Source organism: Portunus trituberculatus, chromosome 45 (assembly GCF_017591435.1).
Source record: "Portunus trituberculatus isolate SZX2019 chromosome 45, ASM1759143v1, whole genome shotgun sequence".
Classification (NCBI taxonomy): domain Eukaryota; kingdom Metazoa; phylum Arthropoda; class Malacostraca; order Decapoda; family Portunidae; genus Portunus; species Portunus trituberculatus.
In genome coordinates, this window is record NC_059299.1 from 14,442,280 (window position 1) to 14,467,279 (window position 25,000).

A 25,000-nucleotide genomic window follows, 5' to 3' on the forward strand; every position below is an offset into this window, starting at 1 on the left:
ACGGAATTTTTACTTTAATGCATTCTTTCTCGATCAATTTTCAGAACTTCAATCCATTTCATTTCACAGTAACTTAATTTTCCCCAACATAACCAATCTGACCTAACGTACTCTAACAAAATCTAACAGAACTCAACCTGTCCAACCCTGCATTAACACCCAACCAAACTTAATACACTAACCTAACCCAACCAACAGCCTCCCCACACACACATACATACACGTTACCTTGACAAGACACTAACAGAACCCAACCAACACTCTCTCCAAACACACATACACGTTACCTTGACAACCACATCCCACAAAAAAGGCATCACTAAACAGAGAAGCAATAGGAAGGCAAGGTAACGTAAAGGAAGGTAGCAAGACAGTGTAAAGGTGAGAGCGCATCTGAGAACACCCGAGAGAGAGAGAGAGAGACGGAGTTGTTAAGAATGCAGCGTAAAAAGATGAGGAGGAATACAAGAGGGGAATGTGAAGGGTTGATGATGGGTAAAGGAAGGCGAAGGGAGGGAAGAAATGGTTGGAAAAAGGGAGAAAAAAAGAGTGTGACAGTGAAATCTTGCTGAAAAGGAGGAAGGTGAAGAAGTGAGGAAGCCTGTGAGATGGGACTTATCTGTTGAGGAGGAGGAAGAAGAGGAGGAGGAGAAGAAGGCGAAGGAGGAGGAGGAGGAGGTGGAGTAAAACGAGAAAGAGAAGGAGAAAGACAAGAAAGAGGAGGAAAAGGTGAAAAAAAGACTAGTACGAGAACATGGAAGAAGGAAAAAAATAAGAAAATAAGAAAAAAAGGAAGAGAATGAGAACAAGGATAAAAAAAGAGAAAAAAAGACGATGAGGAGGAACAGAAAACGAAAAGGAAGTAGGATAAACGAGAAAAGGAGATAAACAAGAGGAGGAGGACGAAAAACATAAGAGGAGAAGCAAGACAAGAACGAAGGAGAGAGAGAGAGAGAGAGAGAGAGAGAGAGAGAGAGAGAGAGAGAGAGAGAGAGAGAGAGAGAGAGAGGAAAATTAATAGCAGAGTCAGGATTTGTGCTGATAGAGACAGAATGGGATGATGGATACTTCGGCAGGTGGGAAGGAAGGGAAGGGGAGGGAAGGTAAGGGTGAAAATATTACCTACAATTTGACAATGATCCATGAGCGAGGCTACAGACAGGAGGCAGGAGACGTGGAAGAAACAAAGGGGAACACAGAGAACAGAGAAATACATATGGATAAATAGGAAAAACAAAATGATATATAGAAATACAGAGGAAGGGTGAATACACAGAAGAGAAAAATACATAAAATATACATAAGAGGAATAGATAGGAATGTATAAGAATTAGAGGAGGACTACATATGAGCATACACGTTGAATGAGAGGAAACACATGAGAATGCATAGGAAATATACATAAAACACAGAGAGCAAGGAACAAGTGGAAGTAGATAAGCATGTTTCTAAAATCCATATTTAGAAACGCTTTACTCTCTCCCCAAGATTATTTACAAAGCCACAGAGGTGATTGGCGGGGCTTTCAATAGTGTTTCTCCAGGTAATAATGTATGAATCTTATCAATCTCCCTCTAGAATCGTTAAAGCACCTTAAGAAACTCGTGTAATTTTAGATAGGCCCTCTTCAAATAATAGAGGTGGAGCGCAGAAGTGTTTGAGAACATGACAAGTGGAAGTAAGTAGATGGTAGGTGGAAGTCTTTAGATGTAGAGGGAAGTCAGTAAATATACTTCCTATTTTTCCTACATGGATTGCCACGTCTAGGTCTGATGGGTGTCTGCAGCTTCCCTTACTTTCTTACGTTCTTTTTAATATTCCCTTCCACATATATCATAAAGCTTTAATGTTCTGAAATCTAGTATTGATATTCTTGAGTAACTTAGGCCCATATTCAGAAACGCTCTGTACTCTCACCACGACTTTTTCAAAGGCCACAGAGATGATTAGCGAAGTGTCCAGTAGTGCTTCTCCAGTTGATCATGTAAAAATCTTGTCACTCTGCCTCTAGAACCGCAGAAACACCTTAAGAAACTCGTGTAGATTTAAATAAAGTCCTTTAGAATAGTGGAAGTGAAGCACAGAAATGTTTGAGAATACAAGCCTATGACATGGATTATAAACATTTGAAACACGAAGCATTAGAAGTGGCAAGAGCTTTTAGAACAGACCAATCAGTAGCCGGGAAAGAGACATGGGGCGTGGCTTCTAGGTCAGCTATACAGCAACTCTAATAAATTGCGTGTAAGCAGGATAGAATAAACCAAGGCACCCCCCCCCCTCCTTACCATCTACCCAAACCCCAGCACGGCATCGGCGGTAAATACTCGTACCTAGAAAGGAAGGCCGTGTAACTTGCAGAAAACGAGGTTGTGGAAATTTTGCAGTAAAGAATGAAAATAGAGGAAGATACTAAACTAGACTAACACTAGAGCTGGTGCGTCTGTTTCCTTTATTTTTTGGTAAGAGGGAAAATAACTTGAGGAAAAATCAGACGTTATCACCACACACACGCACACACACACACACACACACACACACACACCCTCACATAACACTTGCCATCCTTCAGTCCCTATTCGTAGTAACTCCCTCACACTTTTCTGACTTTCTGCTTCCTCTCCTCTCCCTTTTCTCCTCCTTAATCTTCACCAACAGTACACACACACACACACACACACACACACACACACACACACACACACACACACACACACACACACACACACACACACACACACACACACACACACACTAAACAAAACGAAATATGTCAAACTAAAAAAGAAAAAAAGAAAAAAGGTAAAGACTCTCATTGAAACTCATCCGAAAGAAAAATACACAAATGAAAAAGTGAACTTCTTCAGTTAAATAAGAAAAGGTTCCTTCTGAAACACACACAAAAAAAAGGTCTCTCCAGAAGAAAAAAGAATATAGTCCCTCTCAGTTGGAAAAAAAAAGTCTTTCCAAATTAAAAAGAAAACGGAAATTACAGACGGAAACAAAAAAAAAGACCGAATAGAAAAAAAAATACAAGGAAAGTTCTGAGGAAAAGATTCCCATCTCCGGAAAACAAAAAGAAACAAAAAAACGCAGAATTTAAGAAAGACAAATAAAAATCTTTCCAACTTACACACACACACACACACACACACACACACACAGAGAGAGAGAGAGAGAGAGAGAGAGAGAGAGAGAGAGAGAGAGAGAGAGAGAGAGAGAGAGAGAGAGAGAGAGAGAGAGAGAGAGAGTCCACAGATAAAGTAGGGAGATCACACAGCGTAGTAAGCCAACCATAAAAGTGACAGATACGAGAAGGGAAAGTTATGAGCTGCAGGTTGACACTAGGGTGCCTCTCACCCTCAATTCACACTACACACCTGGCGCAGTACCCCATCCCCACCTCACGCCGTCCCCTACAACACCCACACCCGCCCCCATTCCCATTAGGACCCTTGAGCGTTACGGGAACTCCGGCAAATAGAGCGGGACTGTAATTACTTCCACTGTTGGCTTAAGGGACGCCACGGGACATTTAAAAGCTCTAATTGTTTTATCTCTCTAATTGCGTCTCCATGTCTGTCTGTCTGTCTTTTTGTTTATAGTCAATACTAAGCTTTTTTTTTTTTTTTAGGCTATTTGTATTAATTTTGTGGTGTTTTTTTGTTTTGGTAATGTGAGTTTTCTTTTCCTTGTGTGTTTGTTCATATTTTCCTTCTCTGTGTGTCTCTGTCTTTGTGTCTAACTGCTCTATCTATCAATCTCATTAATTTGTAAATCACTATCAACCTTTCTATCTGTCTACATTCATACTTTGCCTGTTCGTCCATCTATTACAGCTTTGTTATCTCGTTTCATCTACCTCCTTTATTACTCTTTATCTATATACACATGTCACCTTTTCATCTACCTATCTTATTTTGGTTCATATGCATCATGTTCCTGCCTTCCCTCTCTGCCTATTTATCTCTATGTCTATCTCTCTGTCTATCCCTGTATCCATCAAGTAGTGTATATGCATGTAATGTTTGCTGTTATGTCCACTGTCTGTCTCTCCATCGCTATTTCGTATTAGTTAACTATGCAATCTTCTTCCTGCCTTCCTTCTTTTCTTCTTTTTCTTTTTCCTTCCTTCCTTCCTTCCTTCCTTCTTTCCTTCCTTCCCTTCTTTTTTCTTCCTTTTTCCTTTCTTTTTTGTTCTTTCCTTCATTTCTTCCATTCTTCCTTTCTTCCTCCCTTCCTTTCTTCTTTCCTTCCTTTCTTTTTTCTTCCTTTTTCCTTTCTTCTTTATTCTTTCCTTCATTTCTTCCTTTCTTCCTTTCTTCCTTTCTTCCTTCCTTCCTTTCTTCCTTCCTTCCTTCCTTCCTTCCTTTCTTCCTTCCATCCTTCCTTCCTTCCTTCCTTCCTTCCTTCCTTCCTTCCTCATGTTCCTGTGGTCTTAATTAGGCGAAAAACCGTGAAAGGATGCGCTGTCTTGAGGTAAAATGTAATCACTCTAAAACACGCTACTGGCAAACGTGGAACTTGAAGGTAATGAACACGTGACAGGAAAAGAATATGAAACAGGGATTTTAAGACGCAGTGGCGAGTTTAATATGGAGTAATGAGCTGGATGTCAATATTACAAGGGGGAAAGTTACGAAAATTGGCAACAACATTGATAAGAGAGATACGAGAAAAAGTCAATGTAAGCTCTTAAAAAAATTGCCATGTAAAGAAAGACAGGAAAAATAAAGGAAAATGTATGAAAAAAAAGTATGATAAAAGCAAGGGAAGTAAAATGAATATAGAAGAAAAAGAAGGAAAGACACGCAAACTTGAAAAAAAAATTGATGTGTAAAACAAAGACCAATAGGAAAAATACCGGAAAAAGACGAACAAAAAGCAATGAGATAAGAAGAATGAGTTAATAAAAAAGGAAGATAAAATACAGAAAAATGGCAAACTAAAACAGAAAAATAGAAGATGAAAACACGACAATAAACACGATGCGAGAGATAAGAATAGAAAAAAACAAAGAAGTGAAAACAGTAGCACAAAAAAGGACAAACAGCAATACAGAAAGAGGAAACAAAAAAAAATAGAAAATAATACAAGATTTGAAAGGAAGTAAACCAAACAAAAACAATGAGAGGAATAAAAGCAAACAAGAATCAAAAGAAAAAAAGAAAAAATAAGAAAGTAAGATAGAAACATTTAATACAATACTTATACTACGACCTCTGTAAATACAAACAAAGAAGAAAAGGAGAACACTGATGAAATAAAAAAAAAAGGAAAAAAATAGGAGGGGGCAAAAATCTAACAGCACTGCGTCGTCTTGGAAAAGTTACGATGCTACAAGGGAAGGAAATTTCAATACAAAAAGTGCAGTGAAATTTATATGAAGAGAGAGAGAGAGAGAGAGAGAGAGAGAGAGAGAGAGAGAGAGAGAGAGAGAGAGAGAGAGAGAGAGAGAGAGAGAGAGAGAGAGAGAGAGAGAGAGAGAGAGAGAGAGAGAGAGAGAGAGAGAGAGAGAGAGAGAGAGAGAGACAGACAAACAAACAGACATATAGACAGACAGACAGACAGACAGACAGACAGACAGACAGACAGACAGACAGACAGACAGACAAACAAACAAACAAACAAACAGACAGACAGACAGACAGACAGACAGACAGACAGACAAACAAACAGACAGACAGACAGACAAAAAACAGACAGACAGACAAAAATAAAGAAAGACAGACAGATTGACAACCAGACAGACAGAGACAGAGACAGAGAAAGAAATAGAGATAGAGAAAGAGATGTAAAAACGAAATAAAACAGAAAGAGGCAAAACAAAAAAAAAGTGAGAAAAAAGGAAGGAAGGAAGGAACAGGTGGGAGGAAGGGAGAAGGAAGGAGAAAAACAGGTAAGACTGAGAGAAGACACAGGTGGATAGAGCAGGAGGGATGGGAGAGGTGAAGAAGAATGGCCAGGTAAGGGACAGGTGAAGGAGAGGAAGAGGGGAGATAGGTAAGGTTTGGCCAGGTAGAGTAATTGAGCCTACCTGAGCTGAGGGGTTCACATACTACCTGAAATATATGCTAGTAATCCCTCTTGTTCGTTCTTTCTCCTTCCTTATTACTCTCCTGCCTGTTCTTTCTCATTCTGTCTCTTTTCTATTCAGTCTCCCTCTTCTCTCCTTTTTCTTTCTCTCCGTCTCTCTTTCTTCATTCTTTCTGAACTTCCTCATTCTTCCCATACTCTCTCCAATCGTTCTGTTCCTCTCCTCTCCCTCCCCTCTAATTCCTCCTCCCCTCCATCTTCCCCAATTCCATAATGATTCCTCTTCTTTCTTTTCTTTCCTCTCCACTACTCTCCCTTCTTTCCTCCTCTTTCTCTCTCTCCTGTTTGTAGTTCCTCGTTCCATTCCATTGCATCACACTCTCTCTTCTCTCTTTTCTCTTACTTTCTCTATCCTTCCTCATTCTTCCCATATGCTCATCAATCTTGTATCCCCTTCTCTTCTTTCCCTCTTATCCCTCCTTCAGTTGCCCACACTCCATCCATCTCTCTTATTTTCTCCTCCGTTCCACATTTTTCAGAGTTCAAGGAAGGAAAAGGTAAATAAGGGATATGAACGTGTACGGCAACTTTATAGAGGGGATCTGATCTCCTCCAAAGGGTTACGCGGCTTGAAACAGAATGGAATCGTCTTCAGAAGGGGTTGAGTGGGGAGTTGGTGTGGGTTGGGGGGGGGAGGTTGTTGTGGAAGGTTGAGCTGGTTGTGTCTCTCTTCACCAGCATCTTGATAGAGAATTGGATCTGTTCGTTATATATCTTGGACTCTCAACCCTCTTACTTCCTCCCCCTATGAGAGAGAGAGAGAGAGAGAGAGAGAGAGAGAGAGAGAGAGAGAGAGAGAGAGAGAGAGAGTCGTCAGTATCTCCAGTCAAGCAAATAAACCCTTCAATAAATAACACACAAGAGGCGTACCTTCTCCCCTCCCTTCTCTCCCTCTCCTTCTCTCTCTCTCTCTCTCTCTCTCTCTCTCTCTCTCTCTCTCTCTCTCTCTCCTCTTGACAGATTCTTTCCTTCTTTTATTCCTTCATTCACTATGCATCTGTTCATCCCTCCCTCCTATACTTTTTTTTATTTTAATCATCTCCTCCTCCTCCTCCTCCTCCTCCTCCTCCTCCTCCTCCTCCTCCTCCTCCTCCTCCTCCTCCTCCTCCTCCTCCAATCCTTCCTTTTACTACCTCTCTCTTTGAATATTGTATAGTCTAATATAAATAACCTCGTAAACTCCAACAAGTCTAACGTATTTTGTTTTTCTTTCTGTTCCTTTGGTGTTCTTCTTCCTTCCTTCTCAATACCACCACCACCACCACCACCACCACCACCACCACCACTTCCATCTCCATCTCTCTTTCATCTCCCTCCTCAGTTTCCCTCAAAGTCACTTCACGCATTCATAATCATTTGAGAGGAAAACAATTATTCACACATACTTGCTACATATAACACACACACACACACACACACACACACACACACACACACACACACACACACACACACACACACAATGGGAGATAAGCATTCACCTTGATCCATCTCTTTACATAATCCGCACACAAGGAGAGCACTGAGGGAGGAACAAAATAAAGACTCACATTACTAAACAATTGCTCCACACATTAATAAACTCGTGGCGTCGATTATTCCTTGCAAATTACTAGCGGAAGGGAAAAAGTTTACTTGATAACCTGACTCCTCGTAAAAGCCCCATTTTTATCCTTACGTATCACACACACACACACACACACACACACACACACACACACACACACACACACACACACACACACACGGGAATCCTTACACTGGGCCATTCTTGTGTGTAAAAGCGACAAGGGTGTTTGGTGACGCTTGCATAATGACACTGACATTAGTGGGAATAAAGGGTTGATTATTAAAAGGAATTATACAGGAGATGATATTAAACACGACTGAATCTCCTTGCTTCGTTTAACATTACAAGTCTTTCATTAACCCTTTCCTTTGCTATTTGAGGCGCCTTTTTTCATGCAAGGACGCTCTGCAGGATGGAAGAAAAAGAGATTATGTTTCCGGAGGTGTGTTCTGATGGTGGACGAGGGTACCTGCCAAACTCTGGAACTCTGGAACTCCCTACCAGCTTTTGTATTTCCATCTTCCTATGACCTGAAATTTAAGAGGGAGGTTTCAACACATTTATCCCATTCTTCTGGCTAACTCTCTCTTACATGCTCAGGAAATGGCATCTAAGTAGGTCTTTTTGTTTAATCGTTTTGGTGTTGCCCTTGGCCAGATTTCCCCTATTACCTTAAAATGAAAAAGTAAGCACCCTGCAAAATATCCTGCCAGACACCCTGCCAGTCAACCCCCACGTATATCCGGACATCATTCATCATCGCATGAGTTAACAGTGGCGCGTTACTTTGGAAAATATGTATGAAGCTAATTCTGCAGCTTTTCCTTCAACGACACACACACACACACACACACACACACACACACACACACACACACACACACACACACACACACACACACACACACACAGAGAGAGAGAGAGAGAGAGAGAGAGAGAGAGAGAGAGAGAGAGAGAGAGAGAGAGAGAGAGAGAGAGAGAGAGAGAGAGAGAGAGATCCACCATACCTCTCCTTCTCACTCATTACAGTCTGGAAACACTAAACTGGTAAATCTCTTCTTTTTTGGCGAAAACTTGTAATATTGTCGTACTGATATTAAAGTTACGAGCCGTTGCATGTCGGTAAAAAAATAACAGGTAAGGAAGCAAATAATCAAACCAACGTAATGCACAGGTAAACACACCTTAGGATATGTTCAACAGGTGACCTTAAGTATAAAGGTTAAATACGAGAGAGAGAGAGAGAGAGAGAGAGAGAGAGAGAGAGAGAGAGAGAGAGAGAGAGAGAGAGAGAGAGAGAGAGAGAGAGAGAGTAGGAATTGTAGGATATAAAAGCAAGAAAAATGAAACCACTCAGATATAATGATAATTGGTTTTGTCTCTTATCTTTTCTCGCATTCTAAAAAAGAGTTCTCATTTAGACTCGCTCCGTTTGGTTTGTCCTTCTCTTCCCTCTTTGTCCTTTGCGCGTCTCGTCTCCTTTCTTGCTCTCCTCTCATCTACCTTATTTTCCCTTTCGTATTTGCATCAACTAAATGAGACTTTCCTTTCTCTCTCTCTCTCTCTCTCTCTCTCTCTCTCTCTCTCTCTCTCTCTCTCTCTCTCTCTCTCTCTCTCTCTCTCTTCAGCCAAGGTCGCTTTTCACTTTTTACTGTCCAATACACTTTTATTCCCTATTCATCTCCTCCTTCTCCCTTCCTTCCTTCCTTCCTTCATTTCTTCCTTGTTTTCCTCCTCTTCTTTCTTCTCATTCCTCTCCTTTCTTCCTCTGTCACACTACTCACTATGACAAGAAAGGAAAAGCGTGTGTTCGAAAGCTCTCTCTCTCTCTCTCTCTCTCTCTCTCTCTCTCTCTCTCTCTCTCTCTCTCTCTCTCTCTCTCTCTCTCTCTCTCTCTCTCTCTCTCTCTCTCTCTCTCTCTCTCTCTCTCTCTCTCTCTCTCTCTCTCTCTCTCTCTCTCTCTCTCTCTCTCTCTCTCTCTCTCTCTCTCTCTCTCTCTCTCTCTCTCTCTCTCTCTCTCTCTCTCTCTCTCTCTCTCTCTCTCTCTCTCTCTCTCTCTCTGATGCAGTGGACGTAGCGGCTGGTAGAACAGTAATTGCGTGAATAACATCGTAAATATAGTGTGTGTGTGTGTGTGTGTGTGTGTGTGTGTGTGTGTGTGTGTGTGTGTGTGTGTGTGTGTGTGTGTGTGTGTGTGTGTGTGTGTGTGTGTGTGTGTGTGTGTGTGTGTGTGTGTGTGTGTGTGTGTGTGTGTGTGTGTGCAACCTAGCGCCCCATTGCGTGCATAGAGTACACATGCATTCTGTACTTTATATATGCATGTATATAATGTATGTATGTATGTATGCACAATCGAAGCAGTATTTTTGCATATAGATTCCTCTAAATATTCGATGCGGATTAAAAAAAAATAAAAGGGAAATAAATAGATACATAAATAAAGGCGAGAGCACGGGAGGTGTTTTAAACGAGCAATGAGCGCCGCATTACAGTACTTGATTCCCTTGGTGTGGAATCTGGTTCTGTTATGCTGCACGCTTCATTCTCTTATTCCTATCTCTTGCATTTTTTATTTGTCATTTATCTAGAATTTGCAATGATGTTTAAAGTGCTGGTCAATAAATGCGCACACGTAGGCACACATGGGAACACGCATAAACATACACACACACACACACACACACACACACACACACACACACACACACACACACACAGAAGTAATGAGGTACTGCTTACAAATAAACTCACTAAAACACACATACACACACAAGCCAGAGGACCGGGGTTCGATTCCCCGGCCGGGTGGAGATATTTGGGTGTGTCTCCTTTCACGTGTAGGTGCTGTTCACCTAGCAGTGAGTAGGTACGGGATGTAAATCGAGGAGTTGTGAGCTTGTTGTCACGGTGTGTGTTGTGTGCCTGGTCTCAGGTCTATCCGAAGATCGGAAATAATGAGCTCTGAGCTCGTTCCGTAGGGTAACGTCTGGCTGTCTCGTCAGAGACTGCAGCAGATCAAACAGTGAAACACACACACAACACACACACACACACACACACACACACACACACACACACACAGGTTCACATTCAAGAGAAATATACCGTATAAATAAGTACAAAAAATGTAATACAAGTGAAAAGAAATGAAATTGTGTGTGTGTGTGTGTGTGTGTGTGTGTGTGTGTGTGTGTGTGTGTGTGTGTGTGTGTGAGTCGCTCAGCCAGCTAAACTGCGTTCGGGTACTCGGCTGGAGAATTCCAGGCGAGGAATTGGAGGCTGCATGTCTCCTCCTCCTGTGCATCCTCCAGTCATGGGTTAAATGACAGTCTGGGATGGTCACAGTCTTCCACTGTGGGCTCTCCAGCAGCGCCGGGGAGGAGACGTTATTCAGGGCAGTGCTTCTGGTTTACCAGTAAGTTCCGGCCACCTCCTGCAGCTATCCACAGCCGTTGGTCGTCCTGGCATTCGTCATGCCACCATCATCAGTTGAGGGTGGTCAAGAGTGTGGTATTGAGGAATGCGCACCCTCTCTTTCACCTAAATCCTTTCATTGCGCAGGTCTCTCCTCCTTCTCCCCGAGAAGGAGAGACGTCGTCATCGTTAGCGATGGACAACCATAAGCAAGCAAGCAAGTGTGTGTGTGTGTGTGTGTGTGTGTGTGTGTGTGTGTGTGTGTGTGTGTGTGTGTGTAAGAAGAATGCCACAACATCCTAACTAAAAGAACATTAATTTTCATTTATCTATTTATGTTCAGACCACAACAAACATTTAGGAAAGTCATTAGAAGAAATAAAAATGCCTTAATCCTCACAGCTCTAATACGCGCCCACACACACACACACACACACACACACACACACACACACACACACACACACACACACACACACACACACACACACACACACACACATGCAGGCAATCAATACATAGCTATTTTCTAGAGAGGGTCAGAAGAGGAAGAGTAACAGTAGAAAGGAGGAGGAGGAGGAGGAGGAGTGCACTTAGCTGGTAGTGTGGGAGGCGTCATGACTGGCAGTTACTCAGCGCAAGGGTGTCAGGTGGGCTTGTTGTGAGCCGTGTAGCGCACTTCGCCTTCCTCTCTCATCCATTGCTTCCCTCCCCCCCTTCTCTTTCTCCAGCCTTCTCTTCTCACTTCCTCCTTCTCTGCTTCTCTCTCTTCCTTCCTCTGTGTCTTCTTCCTGCCTCTTTGCTCCTTTGTGTTCCTCCTCCTCCTCCTCCTCCTCCTCCTCCTCCTCCTCCTCCTCCTCCTTCCTTCTCCTACTCCAGTACCACCCTGTTTTCTTCTCCTCCTTCTCTCCTTGTTCCTCATCTTTCATCACCGACTTGCCTCCTTCACAAACGCCTCCCCCTGTTTCTCTTCCCCCTCCTCTTCCTCCTTCTGTTCCTACTTCATCACCTACCCTACCTCCCGCGTCCTCCTTCGCCTCCAGCTCTTCCTCCTCTTCCTCCTCTTCCCTCTTCTATTGTCCAAGCTCTGTTACAATTCTGCCGTCATTTATTTCCTTTCCTCCTCCTCCTCCTCCTCCTCCTCCTCCTCCTCCTCCTCCTCCTCCTCCTCCTCCTCCTCTTCCTCCTCCTCCTCGTAAAACATTCACATAATCAGTTACCTGTTGATTGGAAAAACCTTTATGACGCAAGATAGACAGAACAAGGATATTACCTGTAATTAATTCGTAAAAGGTGATCTCTCTCTCTCTCTCTCTCTCTCTCTCTCTCTCTCTCTCTCTCTCTCTCTCTCTCTCTCTCTCTCTCAATATGTTTGTTACTTTGGAGCATTTGCCATTGCACAAAAGCTGTTTTATTTAGATTTTCATTTGATTTATACGCAAAAAAAAGTTTATTTCCTCCTCGGGCAATAATAAAACTCAGCGCAGAATCAAATCCCGGTATTGATTAATTTAATAAAGGAATAAATCATTTAGCGCGATCAGTTATTTAATCATTCCAGAGACCTTCTACCTTTTTGTCAATTCATTTATCTATTTTGTGTTGACGGTGATGCCCAGAAGGGATTAGGTGAGAGAGAGAGAGAGAGAGAGAGAGAGAGAGAGAGAGAGAGAGAGAGAGAGAGAGAGAGAGAAGTGACAAAAAAGCGAAACAAAAAAAATAGGAAGAGGATAAAATAAAACTTAGTGGAGAGTTATTTACCTTTCAACGTGACCTGTGGAGAGAGAGAGAGAGAGAGAGAGAGAGAGAGAGAGAGAGAGAGAGAGAAAGTGAGAGTGAGAGACTTGACAAACTTTTCATGCATCCTCCTCTCTCTCTCTCTCTCTACTTCTCGACCTATACAGCGTCACAGTGTTGCCAGAAACGGTTTACATCGCACACCACTACACCAACGCGGCAAATTACCCTCAAATGTCGAATAATGAAAACAAAAATGAAAAAAATAAAAGAGAATGGACAGAAACAAACGAATATAAGCGCCAATTTTTTTCCCCACAAAGTCAGTTTTTTTTTTTTTTTGGAAAGGAATAAAAAGAATGAATAAAAAAGAGAAGTATAAAAAGTGGAATTTGAAAGCATAAACGTGACAGATTTAGATTTTTTTTGGCAAAGAATATTAAATGCAAACATACAATCTCTCTCTCTCTCTCTCTCTCTCTCTCTCTCTCTGCAGAATCATGAATTAATGGTAGGGCGGCGTGGGGTGGCCGGCAGTGCTGTCTGGCTGCATGGAGACTGTTCTTTACTTTCACGTAAATATTCCACACAGAGAAGGCAAGGCAAGACAGGGAAGAGAGGACCAGAGGCAACAAGCGAGAGAGAGAGAGAGAGAGAGAGAGAGAGAGAGAGAGAGAGAGAGAGAGAGAGAGAGAGAGAGAGAGAGAGAGAGAGAGAGAGAGAGAGAGAATTAGAAAGACAAGGGAGAAAAGGGATATATATAGAGAGAAGGATGGAGAGAGAGAGAGAGAGAAGGAAGGAAAAGGAAGAGAGACAAAAGAGAGGAAAATGGAAAGCAAGACAGAGAGAGAGAGAGAGAGAGAGAGAGAGAGAGAGAGAGAGAGAGAGAGAGAGAGAGAGAGAGAGAGAGAGAGAGAGAGAGAAGTAGGAAAGCCAAGGAAATGACGTGTTGAGATGCAAAAAATGAAAAATTGATAAACTTTGGAATTCGGAAGTGGTTTTTATCTCGACTTCAGAGTGAAAACTACTTCAAATTCTATATGGAGAGGATTAGTAAGGGTTTGCAGACCGCCAGCAACATCAAAGGCTCTGTAATAAGAAAGAGAGTGTTTAAATCCATTTTCTTTCATTCAAACGAGTCGATTTAAAAAGAATGGGAGGAAACCAGTGCCCTATTTTTCACAAGATCAGCCAATCAGAGAGAGAGAGAGAGAGAGAGAGAGAGAGAGTATGTGTGTGGGAAGGAAAGACAAAAAAGTGCAAGTGATTAACTTTATCTTTTGAACCGTTAAAGGACAAAGAGAGTCAGAAAGACATCAAAGAAAATGGAATGAGGATGATGTGTCTTTTTAATCATTTAACAAGGACGCACTCATTTCCTCTGTGACGTGAATGCTCTCTCTCTCTCTCTCTCTCTCTCTCTCTCTCTCTCTCTCTCTCTCTCTCTCTCTCGAGCTAACCGACTAACTTACATTCCTTATCCTCACTTTTATCACATTTTTTTCTGCCTCCTAACTTGATCTTACTTAACTTCATCATATCACACTAAACTAATCACTCGCTCTTTTCACGCTTAACCAGCCTCACCCACCCTCTCTTCACCAAACATCCCTTCATTTCATATAACGTCATTCCTTTATCAACTTGTCCTAACCTAACCTAACCCTTTGTAATATCACTGCCTGCTTCTGTCTTTCTGTCTTCCTATGACTTGAAATTATTTAAGGTTTCAAGACATTTATCCTGTTCTTTTTTAACTCTCTCTGGCCTGCTCGGGGTCTAACATCTAAGTGGGCATCTTTGTTTAATCGTCTTCGTTGCTCTTGGCCAAATTTTCCTTCTTACATGAAAAAAACTAATCAAGAACACCTGGGCTTTGATTAATAGGCAGGTTAGGTTAGGACGCTTCAAAAATACTGATAAAATAGAGACTGATTACTGCATACAAAAATTAGAGAGAGAGAAGAAAGTATATAAATGAAAAATGATTCACTCACTTATCTATTTTTCCTTACTTGAACCTAACCTCACTAAACATCACACTTATTCTCTCTCTCTCTCTCTCTCTCTCTCTCTCTCTCTCTCTCTCTCTCTCTCTCTCTCTCCTTTGACTATTTTTATCCTTCCTTTTCATTCCCTTTGTTTTCCTTTTCCCTTCATCCTTCATATTTTTCTTCATTCTTTTCAAGCTCTTCTAACCTAACACACCCTAACCTCACCTTGCATCACACTCACCCCTCTCCCTCTCTCCCCACAGGACTACCAGGTGGATCTGTACCTCCGTCAGGCGTGGGTGGACATGAGACTCAACCACGTAAACTTGACGGAGCCGCTGGACCTGAATGACCCAAACCTAGTGAAGGCCCTTTGGAAACCCGAGGTGTACTTCCCTAACGCCAAACACGCAGAGTTCCAGTTCGTGACGGTCCCCAACGTGCTAGTGCGCATCAATCCCATGGGCGAAATCCTCTACATGCTGAGGTAAGGCTGAGAGTGTGTGTGAAGGAGGGAGCTGGTGATGGAAGGTGAAGAAAGACACGATTAACCCTTTCTATATTGGAACACTTTTTTTTTATCTCGAGATTTGTGTACGATTAGACCACTTTACTGATATCAGGAAGAGTATATGGAGGTCAGAAGATTAATGGCTACAGTCTTCACTATCTTTACCTACATGAGTTTGTGAAGCGTGTACCATTAGACCACTTTATTGACAACAGGAAGGGTATAATGGAGGTCAGAAGATTAATGGCTGCAGTCTTCAGCATGAGTTTGTGAAGCGTGTACCATTAGACCACTTTATTGACATTAGGAAGAGTATATGGAGCTCAGGAGATGAGTGGCCACAGTCTTCACAATCTTAATCCCCTACATGAGTTTCTGAAGCCGTATAAGATCACCAAATAGTAAGCAGAATCAATATGGAAAGTGGGATGGGTACATTGTGAGGTAAGACAGTGCATGGGTTGGTGAATACTTGGATACTGTACAGTGTACATGGTGAAGTAATGCAATGAAGGACTGGCTGGGTGGGTAGATGAGTGGATAAGTGGGGGAGTATATGGCTAGGTGAGGCAGTGATTGGGTGGATGAGTGGGTCGATGGGTGGGTACTGTACATGGTAAGGTAATGCAATCTGTATAAGCGGGTGAGTTGGCGGGTGGGTGGGTCACGTGGGTGGAAAGAGTGAATGAACGGTTGATTGGTTTAGTAGTTGACTGACTGACTGACTGAATGGAAGCATGACTGACTAACTATCTGTTTGGTCACTAGTGTAGTAGACTCGCTAACTGACTGACTGATTGGAAGGATGAATGAATGACTGACATGATTAGTTGATTGACTGTGATCGACTGCCTAATTGACTAACTGACAGATTAAGTGATAGACTGACTGATTGATATAGTAAGTGATAGACCGACTGACTTATTGACTGGTTGCTTGAATGATTGGCCTAACTTACTAGCTAATGAATGAACTGATCTTAGCTAGCTGACTGACTGAATAATTGACTGGCCAGCTAATTAACTGACTGACTGATTGATGAGTTGAGTGAGCGATTGACTGACTGTACGATTGGATTAGATAGTTTTGCACATATCAACATAGTATAGAATTTCAAGAAGCGATGAAGAGAGATACAATAAGAGAGAGAGAGAGAGAGAGAGAGAGAGAGAGAGAGAGAGAGAGAGAGAGAGAGAGAGAGAGAGAGAGAGAGAGAGAGAGAGAGAGAGAGAGAGATTCATGTTTTCGAAAATGTCTTATCTCATGACAGGCGTTTTATCTCAGCAAGACTTAAAATTGAGGTAATCGCGTCCCTGCAGTGTGTGTTGACCGGAATGAGAGTAAAATGATAAGAGAATGAGAGAGAATGAGAGAGAGAGAGAGAGAGAGAGAGAGAGAGAGAGAGAGAGAGAGAGAGAGAGAGAGAGAGAGAGAGAGAGAGTTGACTTCTCACATATTTTCCATTTTTCTCTTTACAAAGCTAGAATTCAGATTTATTGTATTACCGTGGCCTCACTCCCCCCCCACCTTCCCTACACTCATCCTCCCTCTCTTCCCTCTACCTTTCTTCCCCACCCCTCCCCTCCCCTCCCTCCCTCGCCACACCTGCCCACACAGCCCCGCCAAAAGTATGTTACATTAATTTTCCTTTTCGTTAAAGTTTCTCTCACGCTTTCGGACATTCAATTAAATCATTTTTGTTTACCATGACTGCACCGCGCCGAAAAATGAACTTGGCTATTCTCTCTCTCTCTCTCTCTCTCTCTCTCTCTCTCTCTCTCTCTCTCTCTAAAGAATCATGACCATCACCATCATCAACATTACTTTTACTATTTCTCCTGCTTCTCCATCTCTTACTCAACCATTGTTTTTTTGGTACAATAGTCATTTTACCACCACCACCACCACCACCACCACCACCACCACTGCCACCACAATGATATTCAAAACACGAATACCGTAAAAGAAATTCGTTATCTTAATGCTTGCGGAAAAAAATATGACCAGAAATGAGAAATAATGTGTGTGTGTGTGTGTGTGTGTGTGTGTGTGTGTGTGTGTGTGTGTGTGTGTGTGTGTGTGTGTGTGTGTGTTGACGTTTCTGTAATAATAACAAACACAAGCTATCTTCCTTATTAGTATGCATATATTTCGAGAACCTCACATTTTCTAAGCAAAAGTGAGGTATCCTTTTAAAATATCCTATGGTTCTAAAGACTGATATTCTTGAGTACTTCTTTCACAGCATTCTAGTGGTCGCTGTATTCAAACACTCGTGCGTGGGTTGCAATGTTCTCCCTTTCAAAATATCACCGCCTTTTCACGATCTTTCTTATTACACGTTCTAGTTTCTCTTCCATTTTCATCTTGGTAATGTAAGTGGAGTAAGTTTCTATCTCAATCGTACGTGGGTGTCTTTCAGTGAATCTTCTGTCTAATTGTCCTTTTCCTTCTCATTATTTCATCATATATTCATGTCATTAGTGTTCATATTTTATTTTTTCATCTCCTTGTTCTTCCTATCTTTACTCTCCCTCGTTTTATTTCTCTCCCTCTTTAGTGTCTATCCATTTTTCTCCCTCCTTTCTTCTCCCTCTCTCACTCTTCATTAATTATCCTTCCTTTTCTCTTTCCCTGTCTTAATCTCACTACCCATGTTCCTCTCCCTCTTTCTCTCTCCCTCTCTCCCTCTCCATTACCTATCCTCCACTCTCTCAACATTAATACTCCACTTATCCTTCGTTTTCTTTATCATGCCTTTATATTCATCATCCATTTTCAGTCCTTCACCTTCACATCTCTTCGTCCTACTCATTCACTAGCCATCTTCCGTCCTCCTCCCACTTTCCACATCCATCCCTCTGTAATCCATCATCCACTTTCTATCTCATGTCATCCACTTTCCTCCACTATTGACTGTACCTCTTTATTTCGTCACCATCAACTCTCCATCTTCATCTCTCCTTCTCTCTCCACTAGGTATACTCTCCACTCTCCTTCATCACGTTCCTCACCCACGCCTTTTGCCACATATTTTTCTCCGCATCCCCTCCCGTGTCCCGCCGCCCAAGACGTGCTTACTCCTGCAGGAAAGCCACGTTCCCGCACCACCATCACCAGAGACACCACTAATTAGCCCTCACCATTACCGCCACGACACATAGAAAGCAACTCACTGCCTCATCATAAATCTCTCTCTCTCTCTCTCTCTCTCTCTCTCTCTCTCTCTCTCTCTCTCTCTCTCTCTCTCTCTCTCAACACACACACACACACACACACACACACACACACACACACACACACACACACACACACACACAACAAGAACAATAACAACAACAACAACAACAACAACAACAACAAGAAAACTACGACTATTAATGCTGCTACTACTACTACTACTACTACTACTACTACTACTACTACTACTGTTACTACTAGTCTACTACTACTACTACTACTACTACTACTACTACTACTACTACTACTACTACTACTACTACTATTACACACACACACACACACACACACACACACACACACACACACACACACACACACACACACACACACACACACACACACACACACACACACACGGGGTGGAGGAGATAAGAAGACGGAAAAATGACAAATAAAAAAAAGGGAATTGCCTCGAGGAGAGAACCATCCTATGAATATTTTAATTTACAAAGCGTTTCCTCACTGAATACATGACTTTCAAGTGTTTCCCGCCACGACACACACAAACGTGACAAAAAAAAAAAAAAAAATGGGACAAAAAAAAAAGTAAATATGTGAAAGTACATAAAACGAGGCGAGGCAAAAACACGACGCAAGTGAACGAAGCGCAGGTAAATACAGGTAAGCGGCTTGACAGGTGAGACTCAGACGATCAATGAGCTACCTGGGAAGTGAATTAAGGCCAGTACTGATTGTTAGACAGATGAGGAGGCTTAGCGGATAAAAGGAGGAGGAGAAGGAAGAAGAGGACAAAATCGACGAGGAGGAAGATGAGAATGTCGAAAAGGATGGAGGATGAAGTGGATAAGGAGGAGGAGGAGGAGGAGGAGGAGGAGGAGGAGGAGGATAAGGAGGAGGAGGAGGAGGAAGAGAAGGAGGAGGAGGAGGAGGAGAAGGAAAAAGAGGAGGAAGAGGACAAAATCAAAGAGGAAGAAGAGGAAGATGTTGAAAAGGAAGGCTGATGAAGTCGAAAAGAAGAAGGAGGAGGTGGAGGAGGAGGAGGAGGAGGAAGACATCAATAAAAACCGGAAAAAAAGACATGGACTACAAAAAGAAGAATAAAGTCGCAAAGAAGGAGAAAGAAGAGGAGGAGGAAGAGGAGGAGGAGGAGGAAGATAAAGTCGACAAGGAGGAGGAGAGGGAGGAACTCAGGCACAAGAGACGAACAACTCCATCAATCAGCAATGCAAATATGTTCGACTTTCGCGGACCTCAGTACTGGGACGCGAGGTGGCTGGCGGTGACGGGGCTACATGCAGGAGGCGCTGACGAAACAGAGAGAGAGAGAGAGAGAGAGAGAGAGAGAGAGAGAGAGAGAGAGAGAGAGAGAGAGTGTGTGTGTGTGTGTGTGTGTGTGTGTGTGTGTGTGTGTGTGTGTGTGTGTGTGTGTGTGTATCAAGAAAGGAATTATAAAGCGACTAAATAAGAGAAAGAATATGATGAAAATAGAAATAAAGAGAGAAAAGTAAAGAACAAGAAGAAAAAGGAAGAGAATGAAAAAAGGAGATAGAAAGAAAAAAGAGAGAGAAAAAAGAAAGAGGTCAAGCGGTCAAAAAGCAAGTGAAGGAAAGATGAGGAACAGAGAGAGAGAGAGAGAGAGAGAGAGAGAGAGAGAGAGAGAGAGAGAGAGAGAGAGAGAGAGAGAGAGAGAGAGAGAGAGAGAGAGAGAGAGAGAGAGAGAGAGAGAGAGAGACAATCATATAACGTGAGAGAAAATGAAGTGAATGATTATGGAAAGAAAAAAAATAAAAATAAAATTGGGAAGAAAATAATGACGAAGAAAAGAATTGATTGAAATAATAAAGAAAAAGAAAAAGAAAGAAGGGCGAAAATGGAAAAGGAAAGAGAGAAAGAAAGGTAGAAAAAGGAGGGAGAGAGGTCAAGAGGAAATGAAGAAAAGATGAAGGACACGTGATGACAGAGAGAGAGAGAGAGAGAGAGAGAGAGAGAGAGAGAGAGAGAGAGAGAGAGAGAGAGAGAGAGAGAGAGAGAGAGAGAGAGAGAGAGAGAGAGAGAGAGAGAGAGAGAGAGAGAGAGAGAGAGAGAGAGAGAGAGAGAGAGAGAGAATCAGATCACAACACAGGTTTATGATAATTTTTCTGGTGTCGTGGAAAAAAAGAGAAAAAGAAAGAAAAATGAGAAGAGAGAGAAGAGGAAGGAAATAACAGGAAGTTACAATTTTCCTCCTCCTCCTCCTCCTCCTCCTCCTCCTCCTCCTCCTCCTCCTCCTCTATTATTTTTTTCTCTTCTCACTCCAAAATTTTCACCAACAAATGACAAAAAAATAAACTAAAACTCCACACATGATTCAATTTCAAACTATTTTTTTTTCTTTTATTTTCCTTTTCTCTAAGATTTTTTGGACATTTTCTCTTTCCGTGGCTAGACTTGTGTAGATGATACATGACCCACACACACACACACACACACACACACACACACACACACACTCTCTCTCTCTCTCTCTCTCTCTCTCTCTCTAACACACACACACACACACACACACACACACAGAGAGAGAGAGAGAGAGAGAGAGAGAGAGAGAGAGAGAGAGAGAGAGAGAGAGAGAGGGGGATGCCCAGAAAAATTGAGCAAATCTAGACAGGAACAAAAGGCAAAGGAAGTGCAAAGTCTGAAGTGCAAAAGGCAAAGAGAAAGAGAAAGAGAGAGAGAGAGAGAGAGAGAGAGAGAGAGAGAGAGAGAGAGAGAGAGAGAGAGAGAGAGAGAGAGAGAGAGAGAGAGAGAGAGAGAGAGAGCTGCCAATCTTTCTTTGGGTCAACCTTCTTTCCTTCTTCTCCATGTCTATCCAGTCCTTTCTTTTTTTTCTTTTACCTTTTTCGTTTTCCTTTTTCTTTTTCTTTATTTTTGTCCTCTCTACATACACTCTTTTCCCATTCTCTCTCTAGCACACTTTTTATACACTTTATTTTACTTTTTAATTATTTTTTTCTCTTCACACTTATTCCTTCATTTATCCTGTGTTATTTACCTCACTCCAATATTTTTGTTGTTCTTTCTCCTATGTATCTTTTCATTCCTTCTACTTTCCTTCAGTTTTTTTAATTTTCTTCCTTCATTTTCTCTTCCACTCCTCTTCTATCTCTTATCTCTTCTATTTATTTACTTATCTTTATCTCATTTCATATTTTCCTTCGTTTTCCTTTCCAAACCTTTATTTCTCTCTCTCTCTCTCTCTCTCTCTCTCTCTCTCTCTCTCTCTCTCTCTCTCTCTCTCTCTCTCTCTCTCTCTCTTGCTTCTATCCTTACTTTCCACTTCACCTTTTCACTTCCTTTCCTATCTGACACTTCACCACTTCTCTTCCCTTCTCTTCCCTTCCTCTTCCCTTCCTCTTCCTCCCCACCCAGCTTGTCAACTCTCCATGACTTCCCCTCCCTTCCTATCGCCTTACCTTGACTCCTCTCCCCTCCTCTACCCTCATCTCCACTCCCCTCTCCCCTCTCTCCTTTCTGCTCTCCAACAGTCAGCCCTGTCACACCACTAGCCGCCCCAGTCACCCCTCCCTCCACCATCCCGCCCAGTCTGCCCTGTCAAAGCCCTGAATCAAAACATTTCTCGACACTCCTACAAAGGCAGAATGTATGTATGTTTTAACTCCCTTCCACTCAGAGGTAAAGTTTCTCTACCTATTGTTTTTTTTTTTTCCTCCACAAGTGTATAAAATTTTACTCATGTCCTCGGAAACTGTAAATATGTTCTGATTGTAAGTGTTTTTCTACGATTTTTTGGTGTTATTTTCAGTATTTGCTTATTTTTGTCTCATATTTACATTTTGGCATCTCATTGGGACTTTTTTTAACCATTTTTTTGTTGCCTTTCGTTGGTTTTCCTCTCAAACAGAAAATAAAGAATCTACCAATTTTTCATCGTGATCGTTAACTCCTTCAATACTGAGGCACATTTTTACCTTGATTTTTGAGTATTTAGAGTATTTACATGTGTTAGAAGGGTCAATGGAGGTCAACAGATTAATGGCCACAAGTCTCCACTATTCTAATCCCCGCAAATGTTTCTGGAGCTGTATAAATTCATCAAGCTATAAGAAGAATAAGTATGAAAACGCGGCAATACAACATTAACATTGCTAGAAGTTAACAGACACGTCATCTCTTTTCCACGTGACGAGAGATGAAAAGATAGTGTTTCATTTAAAGGTTCACAAATGACGTTCCTTAAAATCATTCTGAAAATCTTCATCTTTTTAATGAAGGCCACCGATAGCGAACGGTATGTAGGAGTTGGTAGTTTATTTTTCTGACTCTCTCTCTCTCTCTCTCTCTCTCTCTCTCTCTCTCTCTCTCTCTCTCTCTCTCTCTCATTCATTCACCTTTATCATTTTTTTTCTAATACTCACATTTCTTCACTCTTCCTACTATTCTTCAACTTTCTCATCTCTTTACACGTCCATTCTCTGTTTTTTTATATTCCTTCTTCTCTTATTTACCTTATATTTATCTTTTCTTTCTCTCTCCTATCTATTCTTTACCATCACCTCTTCTTTCTCTCCTTTCATCTCTCATAATCTCTTCTAACTTCTCTTCCCTTCATTCGTTCGATCCCAACCTTATCCTGCCTTTCCTTCCCCCATACTCTATTCATTCTCTCACTTCCCATTCACTCTCCTCCCATTTCTCCCCCTCCACCCATTCCTTCCCTGTCCCTCCCCTCACTGCGCCGTCAGCTGGCCACACATGCCCTTCGTAAAATGTTTCACTTCTTGCCGCTTCAAAAATACATACACATTTGGAAACTCACAGCTGCTCCAAGTGGGATGGTCTCTCTCTCTCTCTCTCTCTCTCTCTCTCTCTCTCTCTCTCTCTCTCTCTCTCTCTCTCTCTCTCTCTCTCTCTCTCTCTCTCTCTCTCTCTCTCTCTCTCGGTTACAGTCCCTTAACTCCTTCAACACTGGGACACATTTTTACCTTGAGATTTGTGTACGATTGGACCATTTTATTGACATTAGGAAAGATTTATGGAGGTCAGAAGATTAATGGCCACAGTCTTTACTATTTTAATTCCCAACATAAGTTTCTAAAGCCGTATACAATCATCAAATAGTAAGCAGAATGAATATGGAAACGCGTCATGGTACTGAAAGGGTTAAGGGTGTGTGGCGTGAACAGTGACGGTGTGTGAGTGTTTTAGGGTGTGTTTAGAGCCCATATTATGAAACACTCCAGCGCCGGAACTTCAATATTTTCAAAGGGCTCTAGTTGAAGTGACACGGATATTTAAGGATGTTTCTCTAATTCTAATCTAATTTTTCTCTTCTACTTTCTTTCATATCTTCACCAATCCTTTCATCTTCCACTTTTCTACCACTTCCTTCATCCTCACTGTCTATCCCTCAAAATGAAAAATAAAAAAATAAATAAACAAGAATAATTACTCTTAAGAAATCTGCTAACCGTCTCTTTGGTCTTTGAAAATGGTCGGAATGAGAGACGGAAGCATTTCTGAATACGAGCATAGGTGTGGAGGGGTGTGGTATTGTGGTGGAAGGAGGTGTGGAGTGGCCAAAGAGGGTGTAGGTAGAGGAAGCACTGGTGTATTTCCGTCAACGAAGTCACCATGATGAATAATTAAAGTGCTAAGGAGATGGGTGAAGCAGCGGTGAAGGTTAGGTGCTGGCCAAACTCCTCCTCCTCTTCTTTTTTTTATTTACATGTGGGGTTTTCACGGGAATTTATAGGCTAAAGGGGGTACTTTTTGGGGTACCTCCTATCTCAAAGCCCACCCGCTAGGAAACCGTTGCCCCGAGTGAGGAAGCCCAACCTACACTCGGACCGTGGACAGGATTCGAACCCGTGCGCTTGGAGACCCCTCGGACCCCAAAGCACGTATATGGTTCCACTGTACCACGGCGGCCCCCTCCTTAAACACACATCAAAAGCAATGATATCCCTTTCTCCTCCTCCTTCTCCCCCTTCTCCTCCTCCTCCTCCTCCTGCGCCTCCTCTATCCCTAAATATCAAAGTGTAATGTAGACAAGACGCAATAGATCTCCTAGTTTCCTTCTGTCCTGCTATCGCTTTCTTCTCCCAGACTAATCAAACAACGACCCTTCAGAGATGATAGGAGGGAGATAAGAGGGAAATAACTGTTGCTTACCGTTTGCCGAGCGTCTTTTTTTTTTTTATCTGTGGAAGGAAGAAAAGAAGGATAACAATCAGTGAGGTAGCTAAAATCTTCCCCTTCTCATTTCACGTCCTGTTCTTCCTTCTCATATATTTGTTTTGTTTTATTTCCTTTTTCTCTTCCTTCCTTCAATTCATATTTCTTCTTTTTTTCCTCCTGCTCTTCTTATTTGTTTCTATTTCTCTTCCTCTTCTACTTTTCTTCTCGTTTTTCCTCCTCTTCCTCTTTCTTATCCTTTTCATTCCTACTCATTTTTCTTCTTTTCCTCCCTTCTATTCC

The 25,000-nt window shown here is 42.0% G+C and overlaps 2 protein-coding genes across 4 annotated transcripts in view; one reads left to right on the forward strand and one right to left on the reverse strand.

The window, feature by feature from the left end:
* Positions 1-25,000, forward strand: part of LOC123519408 (glycine receptor subunit alphaZ1-like) — a 580,495-nt gene that overhangs the window by 322,853 nt on the left and 232,642 nt on the right. For all 3 annotated transcript variants that reach the window (XM_045280690.1, XM_045280689.1, XM_045280691.1), the window contains exon 5: positions 15,075-15,298. In XM_045280690.1, the coding sequence (XP_045136625.1) occupies positions 15,075-15,298 (224 nt within the window). The remainder of the gene's footprint in view (positions 1-15,074; positions 15,299-25,000) is intronic.
* LOC123519409 overlaps positions 1-25,000 on the reverse strand; it is a 401,725-nt gene that overhangs the window by 117,037 nt on the left and 259,688 nt on the right. The gene's annotated exons all lie outside the window — the stretch shown is intronic.